At 35.8% G+C, this 8564-nt stretch overlaps 1 protein-coding gene across 5 annotated transcripts; it reads left to right on the top strand.

The window, feature by feature from the left end:
- Window positions 1-2974: 2974 nt before the first annotated feature.
- On the top strand, window positions 2975-8062 carry LOC132166937 (Acyl-CoA N-acyltransferases (NAT) superfamily protein). Of its 5 annotated transcripts, XM_059577801.2 has the most exons (9): window positions 2975-3119; window positions 3235-3260; window positions 4161-4229; window positions 4392-4602; window positions 4689-4833; window positions 5745-5844; window positions 5921-6149; window positions 6938-6988; window positions 7719-8062. In XM_059577801.2, exons 4-9 carry the CDS (start codon window positions 4409-4411, stop codon window positions 7900-7902), a joined length of 903 nt encoding a protein of 300 aa, XP_059433784.2. In that variant the 5' UTR covers window positions 2975-3119; window positions 3235-3260; window positions 4161-4229; window positions 4392-4408; the 3' UTR covers window positions 7903-8062. The 5 variants fall into 5 exon arrangements, with proteins under 5 accessions (XP_059433784.2, XP_059433781.2, XP_059433783.2 ...); XM_059577798.2 differs by lacking the exon at window positions 4161-4229; XM_059577800.2 differs by having other exon boundaries at window positions 2975-3260.
- Window positions 8063-8564: the final 502 nt, after the last annotated feature.

The raw sequence follows: 8564 nt of genomic DNA, 5'->3' as shown, positions 1-8564 counted from the left end.
TTCAACTTCCAGAGAACAAATGGGGCACAAGGAATCAGATACAATTCCTTTCTTGAACAGATTCAACTTAGTAGGTAAAATGTCATTACAAGCCTTCCACAAAAACATCTTAACAACACGAGTACCTTGAATATTCCAAATTTGATTCCATAATCTATCTAAGTTAGCAGATGAAGAACACATACCCTTCTCAGAAAACGATTTCTCCTTGGCAAGATGATAAGCGCTCCTAACTGAGAAATAGCCATTAGTAGTACCTAGCCAGACTAATTTGTCAGATTGGCTACGGGGGCAAATAGGCATACCACATATCAAACCAGCTTCTGCTACCGAAAACACCTCTTGAATAAGAGGTATATTCCACCAGTTAGTATTCATGTCAATAAGCAAGTCAACAGTAGCATTTTGAGCAAGAATGTTAATAGGAGACTGGACTAAAAAAGATGAAGGAGAGGGAATCCAACGATCATTCCAGATTTGAATAGAGTGCCCATCACCCACCCTCCAAAACATGCCTAGCTTAAGCAATTTCTTAGCATTCCATATACTTCTCCAAGCATAAGAAGGCTTGTATCCCAGATTAGAGTTCAGAAAATCATCTTTGGGAAAATATTTTTCCTTCATAATAGTAGCAGCCAACCCAGTAGGATTATGTAAAAATCTCCAACCTTGTTTAGCCAATAAAGCTAGATTAAAGCACTCAAGGTCTCTATAACCAAGTCCACCTTTCTGTTTAGATCTTCCCATTCTATCCCAACTCATCCAAGCCATCTTAGAACCATTATCTTTATGCCCCCACCAGAAACTAGACATCATAGAATTAATGCTAGAACACAAAGCCTTTGGGAGTTGAAAAACACTCATAGTGTAAGTAGGGATAGCTTGGACAACAGCTTTCAACAATACCTCCTTACCAGCCTGAGACAAGAACTTCTCCTTCCACCCACTAATCTTAGCCCATACCTTACCTTGCAAGCTAGAGAAAGTGCTAATTTTTGAACGGCCAATGAAAGCTGGTAAACCCAAGTACTTCTCATAATGATGAGTGGAATTCACCCCTGCCACAGCAAGGATATGAGCTTTGGCATCAGGATTTGTGTTGCGACTAAAGAATAAGGAAGTCTTATCCTTGTTAAGTTTCTGACCAGAAGCTTGCTCATAGAGTAGTAAAATATCATGTAGTTTCAGCCATTCAAAAATACTAGCTTTGCAGAACAACAGGCAATCATCAGCAAACAATAAATGAGAGATAGAAGTACCACCCCGAGACACAGTAATCCCATGAATACTTTTATTCTCTTCAGCTGTCCTAAGCAGAGAAGTAAGGCCTTCAGCACACAAAATAAAGAAGTAAGGTGAAAGAGGATCACCTTGACGAATACCCCTAGAAGGCACAATTGGTCCATAAGGCTGACCATTAACAAGAACAGAATAAGAAACTGTTTTGACACACTTCATAGACCAAGCAATCCATTTCTCAGCAAAACCAAGTTTCCTCATAATAGCCTCCAAAAAGTCCCACTCAATTCTATCATAAGCCTTGGACATATCCAATTTCAAAGCCATATAGCCTGTCTTACCCTTCAACCTTCCATCCATAGTATGAAGAGCTTCAAAAGCAACAAGAATGTTGTCTGTAATTAGCCTTCCAGGAACAAACGCACTCTGATTTTGGGAGATGATAAGGGGCAAAACCTTCTTCAACCTATTGGCAAGAACCTTAGCAATAATCTTGTAAACAACATTACAAAGACTAATTGGGCGGAATTGAGAAAGGTTTTCAGGTTGCTTAACTTTAGGAATAAGAGCAATAAGGGTGGAATTGAGATCAGAATCCAGTACATCCAGATGCATAAAATTAAAAACAACTTGACAAACCTCATGCTTTACAACATCCCAAGACTTCTGGTAAAAACAAGCTCCAAACCCATCTGGACCAGGAGATTTCAAGGGTTGCATTTGAAACAAGGCTTGCTCAATTTCTGCACAAGTGCAATCCCTAGTAAGCATAACATTCATCTCCTCAGTGACCTTCATCTGCACTCCCCCTAAGCATTCCTCCAAATTAGAAACCAAACCTGTCGAGAACAAAGTCTTGTAGAAGTCAACAAAAGCAGAACCAATATCACTAGGTCTAGTCCAAACACAACCGGAATCATCTGAAACTTTACTGATAAAATTTTTCTTCCTCCTATGGCTGGCCCACGAGTGGAAAAAGGGAGTATTACGGTCCCCAAGCTGGTACCAGTGCTGCTTAGAACGCTGCCTCCATTTAATGTCCTCCTGCTCCAGAATAAGATCAATATCTGATTGTAGATGATTGATGACCTCCTTATTATCTCTACCCTCGGCAAACTGCAATTCTTCCAATAGCAGAGTTTTTTGCTGAAGGCGACGAGAATTGCAACCAAACTTTCTAGCACTCCAACGTGAGAATGCTGATTTACATGTATTTTAAACATGTATTTTACATGTATTTTAAACACATGTCAATTTATATTTGTATGTCAAACATTCTTTGAAATTGTTTGCTCTATCTAGTGAATCAAATCGAGCCTCGTTTTAAGTCCGAGCATAAGGCTCACAAAACAAGGTCGATGGTGGACCTGTTAACATGCTTTTAATATTCTCACAATCATGTCCAATGTTATATATGACATCAAAACCATTTTAACGGTGTACATATTGTTATGTGGTGTATATAACATTATCTATAATATATAACATTATTAGAGATAATACTTATCTCTAATATCTAAATTTTAATCCATAGTTATCTATAAAAATAACATATTAACGATTTTTTTTTTTGAAAATTTTTCCCAAAGAATTACAATTACATGTTCAAAAAAAAAAAAAAAAAATTGCACTTTCCAAAGAACAGTGCTAACGAGAATAAAGTTTAATATGTCTTAATATGTGTGGCAATTATAATATGAGGGGCATTTTCGTCGTGACGAATACATATTTCGTTTTGTAACGAAATTCTCAGCACCCAAAGGATTGCGAACCGTGGAGTCTTTGCATATCTGAGAACTAAGGCGCACGAAAGGAAAAGCACAAGATTCCAATTCCACATTGACGCATCGAAATCAAGACCCAAAACAGTTCCCAGAAAGGTAGCCTTATAGAACATTGAAAGGAACAACAGAAACCCAACATCTCCCTTCTTGTTTTTCCGTGCTTTTTTTTGTCTGAACCTGCAGTCTCTGATCTCTCTCTTTCTCTCTCCAGACTTTCTCTGAGACAGTGCCAATGAGGTAAAGTGGGTGTGATTCAGTTTTATCATTGAGATCTCATCTGGGTTTCTGTTTTTTCTTTGAACTATTGGTATTTGATAAAGTAATCGTGATTCAATTTGATTGGGTATATGGAGTAATTGTGATTATATTTTTTTGGGTTGGTCGAAGCTTGGATATGGCCAATGGTTTGTGTGAAATCTTTTACTGTTAAATCTTGAGCTCTTTTGTGTGTAATTTGTTCTCTCTCTCTCTCTCTCTCTCTCTCTCTCTCTCTCTCCCCCCTATGGTGTTCTAATGTTTCTCATGCCTTATAATAGCGATTGAACTTAATAATTGATGTAGTTAAGCTAAGTTTAAGACAATTGGGTCTTTTATTGAAAAAGAAGACTGCTTTTTGTATGTCCTGTACTTGATGGCTGTGAATCTGAAGTATGTTATGGAAATTACACACTTGACGTTGTTGACTTTTAGCCATGAGTTTGATCAATTTATTTTTAATTGAAAGACATGATGGCCTGAATTTAGTTGCTTCAGGGTTGGGAAGTTTTATTTCTTGGGGGAGAGTGCTCTATGGTTCATACCAAAATCATAATTTTCATGCATATATTCAGCATAGGGACTAATAGGTCACTTGTTAGATTGGTCTAATTATGAAATACATCAAATAGCTGAAAACCAGATACTCTATTTGAAGAATTGTCATCAGACGTGTGCGTATATTGAGGTGTAACACCGAAGCAAAGATTATGAATGCAGGTCAAGATGGTATCAATATTCTGACTTTCGACTTTTTTAGGGTAGATCCAGTCTAGATGTTACGAGAATTTCATTGCTAATATCGTGGAGCTTGACTTATTTTCTTTCACAAGAAACTTGGCCTTTCTTTTCCTCATGGATGTTTTCTCAATGTTCAATTAGTTTGGATTTCAAGAAAGACGTTAAAGCAAAATGATGATGACAGGAAAAAGCGTGAATACTGTTAGGCTTGTAAGCACAATGAATACTGGCTATATAATATTTTAAAGTTGAATGTACTTGTTCCTTTTCAATTCGGCATACACAAATATGACATCACTTTTTCTGTTTCCTTCGTTTGTGTGTGTGATTTGTAATAATAAATAATTAATGAAAAGTGTAATTTCTTTACAGTTTTCTGCAACCGCTGCATGGCCTTTGACATAAATGGCAGATGTTCTTGGACAAATTCTCTGTGTATGTCAGATCTTTGCTGGGGATTAACAGCACAATCTTCAATGGTAAACCCAAAAGTGCCCCGCCGTCCAACTTTATTCTATAGGCCCATACAACCCTCTGACCTCGAGATTTTAGAGCAAATCCACGGTGATTTGTTTCCCATCAGGTAGATGCTCTCATCTGATACCCTTCATTGGTTACATGCTTTAGGATGATGTGATTGCTTCTTCACAAATTAATGGTAATCTTCAGGTATGAGTCTGAGTTCTTTCAAAATGTTGTCAATGGGCGTGAAATTGTATCGTGGGCTGCTGTTGACCGCAGTCGGCCAAATGGTAAAAGTGATGAACTCGTTGGATTTGTAACTGCACGAATAGTACTTGCAAAAGAAAGCGAGGTGAGTCCCTGAAATTTACTGGTCTACATATTTCATTAAACCTTCATACCCGATGCTTTTTTCCTTTCCCCTTCCTCCTGAAGGCGAGGTTTGATTTTAAGTCTCTAGTAAAACTGCCAGAGACATAACTATCTAGTTAGCTGGCACCTCTTCAAGAACAATTATTGGATATTTGTGTTAAATCACCACTTATCCAAAAAGCTTAAGTTTATATGAAATAATTTATTTAATTATTTAATTAAGATTCTAACAATTTCTTATGCGAGGGCTCAAACTCTCTTTTAATAAGTGAGGCCTATCACGTAGAATATTTAATTGAAATATAGGGGGGGTGAATTGATGGAGAAAAGGTTCGAACTCACAACCTCCGCTTTGATACCATGTTAAATTGTTAAATCACCGCTTATCTCAAAAGCTTAAGCTTATAGGAAATGATTGATTTAATTAATATTCTAACAGTTTGACACATGTTTAGTGTTGCAGAAGTTACCACAAGACATTTCCAACTTAAGGAGATTATTGATGCCCAAAATTATTGTGGTTATAACTTTCCCATCAGATTTGAAGGCCTTTATTCACACTCTCAAACAATACTTCCTACCAACCAATCATGGTTTAATATTTAAGCTAAAGGCCTTAAAATTATTTGAATTGTGTAAGCTTGCATTATTTTAACTTTTCAATGAATAAAAATTTCTCTTTGTCCGAGTGTCTTGATTGCAACCCACATTTACAAAATGTGCAGTGCTTATAGAGGCTAAGCCTCTATTCAAGATGTTGCAAATACCTAAAAGAACAGTCTCTGCTGATTGTGGTTTTTACCTTATATTGCAAAGGAAAAAAGAGACTTGCATATTAATGTCGTTTCATTGGTTCTCTTAATTCATTTCAATTCACTATTGGACTTGTAGATAGCAGATGTGCTCAGATATGACTCATCGAAATCAGATCAAACTTTAGTCTACATTCTGACGCTGGGAGTAGTAGAAGCCTATAGAAATTGTGGCATAGGTAGAGTTTGTTTTCCCTCTTATAAAATTTTGAGACTTCTTAGCAATAGATCAACTGATTCCTGATGGATTTGCAGCTTCTTCATTAATTCGGAAGGTCATAAAATATGCCTCAAGTATTCCAACCTGCCAAGCAGTTTACTTGCATGTCATTTCTTACAACAATCCTGCAATACATTTGTATCAGAAAATGTCATTTACGTGTATAAGAAGGTTGCAAGGTTTCTACTTAATCAACGGTCAGCATTATGATTCATACTTGTTTGTCTACTATGTAAATGGCGGCCGTTCTCCTTGCTCGCCACTGTAAGTACAAAACACCCTCAATTCTTGATTCAGTCAGTATATCTTATGTAATGCTGGAAATAGTTTTCTCCGTCTTCTTTGATGCGGAATCGGTTGCAGAAGTCATCTTTAATTGTTAGCATGCAACTCTTGGACAGCTGCTTTTTTAGCTTCTTTAGTAATTAGCTTTAATGACTTTCTTGTTCTCTTTTCTCCTTCTACTTAGGCGTTTTCTTATATACTTCCTGTATAAAAGGATTGTGCCCCTCTTCGCCTTTTGATATATACTTCATTACTTATATAAAAATAAAAACTCAGAACATTTTGGTAACCTGTCATTGGGTAAAGTTTCCTCTGTTAGTTGCTTGTAGGCCCAAAATTTCATTCTTTGTCATTGGACTCCCGTTATGTTAAAAGATCATTGTTCATCATCATGACTATGGGGAATAGCAGATGCCATGACTCAAAAAATATATAAATTTAATTTACTTCCACGTGTAGAAATAAAACTTGAGGAACTAATATGGTATTTTTGCAAAAAGGTGCAAGTAAATAATGAATTGTGAACCATATATGATAGAAACAAAATATGGACCATATCATGATAATAGCAACGGATAAGAATTTTTTCGAGTTTTGCCCTTGGAGGAAAAGTGATGGGGAAGGTAATTCCAAATTAGGTGTTAAAGGGTTATTATACTTTCTTAAACGCATTAAGATCCTTTTGTAAGGAAAATGCTTCTGTGAAGTGTTTTTTCATGATTCTTCAGTACTCACTTTTTTAGCGTATAATTGATTGGTTTTTATAGGAGAAAATTCTACCAAAGATTACGGATTTCAAAAGTTGCCTTATCAAATGGGTGAGATTTGGTGAACTTTTCTTAAGTGATGTCTATTATATCACAAAAAGTAGGTGTTTAAATTTCCAGAGTATTATGTATGAGGAGTGTTGGGAGAAAAAAAAAACAGTGAAACTAATGTTGTATGTGTGTATACTGTTTGAAAATGTACTACATATAAAGATGATTACTTATATGAACTATATATGAAATGGAATAATATTATATCGATATGCATGAAAATGTTTAATATGAGGAATTATTATTAACCAAATACACAGCATGTGACCTTCTGCATGACAGTGGCTAGGCAAAATCTACTAGTATCACCGCAAATTTGAGCGATGATTATTATAAAAAGTAATGTTATTTAGTAAACTGTTATACGACTGTCATACTATTTGATAATATAACAGTGAAAATTAGCTCTTGGATTAGCACTTGTAAAAAAAAAAAAAGTTGTTGATTTTCATTGTCACGTTATTTTAATTGTATAATAATTGTACATCAATTTACTAAATAACATTACTCTATTATAAACCGATCTCTTTTTCAACCGTTTTGGTTTTATTTTGCTTTTCTCTCTTGTCCTTGTCATATGAATTGCATAAGATGCTGTAGGATGTCCTTGTTATTAGTTCTAGGCTGTGTTAGTACTGTGAAGGTTTTAGATTTGACTTATTTTTTCTGTGATCCAAGTGCATCCCTTCAGAGAAGTGTAATAGTTAATTTTTTTTTTTCAATGTTTCAGAGAGCTTGTTACCAGCATGGTGGGTTACATGAGGAGTGGTTTTAAGACGGTGGCTGCAAAGCTATACAAGAATGAAGATAGGAAGGTCCCAAAATGGTCCAAATGTAAAGAAACCCATTCTCTTATATCTACCCAAAACAAAAGAAATTTGAACGCTGAATGTGGTGGATGCGACTGTGTTTGATTTGTTTGCTCCCGTAAATCAATGTATACATTTCTGCCCCTTGCTTTCTTCCCTTAATGTGTACTTACTCTAAAATACATCAAATAATGTCTCCTTGTAATAAACTCTAATGTTCTTGAGTATAAATATAGTGAGGCCAATATATCCTAATTCGTTGAAACTCTACTAAAGAAATATTGTTGAGATGTGATAGACTTGCGTGGTTTTTTCCATTTTAGGATAATTTACGGTGAATGAGCACATGTGAATTTTGAAATGCCAGTTATTTTCTGGAAGTGGAATCTGGTGAAAAATATAATGAATAGTCATTCACGCTGTCAACCCTTGAGTTTCTGTATTTTTCTTAGGATAAGTAGTAAATGTGAAGGTAATCCCTATTATAGAGATCCAAATATGCCATGGATCAAGATTCCTTATAATTGGAATTGCAGCCATGGAACCTTTTTGGACGAGCTTTTTGGACAGATGAACTCGCCGGGAGAGCAAAGTTTTACGCCAATCTAGATTGGAAGAAATTCTTTTAATTTAGTCTATTAAGTTGACATATGTTTAAAACGACTTCCTCAAACCTAATTTAGAGAAAAACTTTTGTCCACTAAAGTGCCGATGCAAGAGGAAAGATTGTATAATTCGACACTTGCCATAGCTCTTCCATCAAAGGA

The sequence above is a fragment of the Corylus avellana genome, chromosome 2 (assembly GCF_965113065.1).
Source record: "Corylus avellana chromosome 2, dhCorAvel1.hap1.2, whole genome shotgun sequence".
NCBI lineage: Eukaryota > Viridiplantae > Streptophyta > Magnoliopsida > Fagales > Betulaceae > Corylus > Corylus avellana.
This window is presented reverse-complemented; position numbering and strand designations above follow the sequence as displayed.

Bases quoted from the DNA above. Each gene is read 5' to 3' on its own strand.
- LOC132166937 (XM_059577798.2), top strand. From the start codon at position 4,409: ATGGCCTTTGACATAAATGGCAGATGTTCTTGGACAAATTCTCTGTGT. The intron at 4,834-5,744 runs GTGAGTCCCTGA...TTGGACTTGTAG, and splicing joins TACTTGCAAAAGAAAGCGAG to ATAGCAGATGTGCTCAGATA. The intron at 6,150-6,937 runs GTAAGTACAAAA...TGGTTTTTATAG, and splicing joins CGTTCTCCTTGCTCGCCACT to GAGAAAATTCTACCAAAGAT.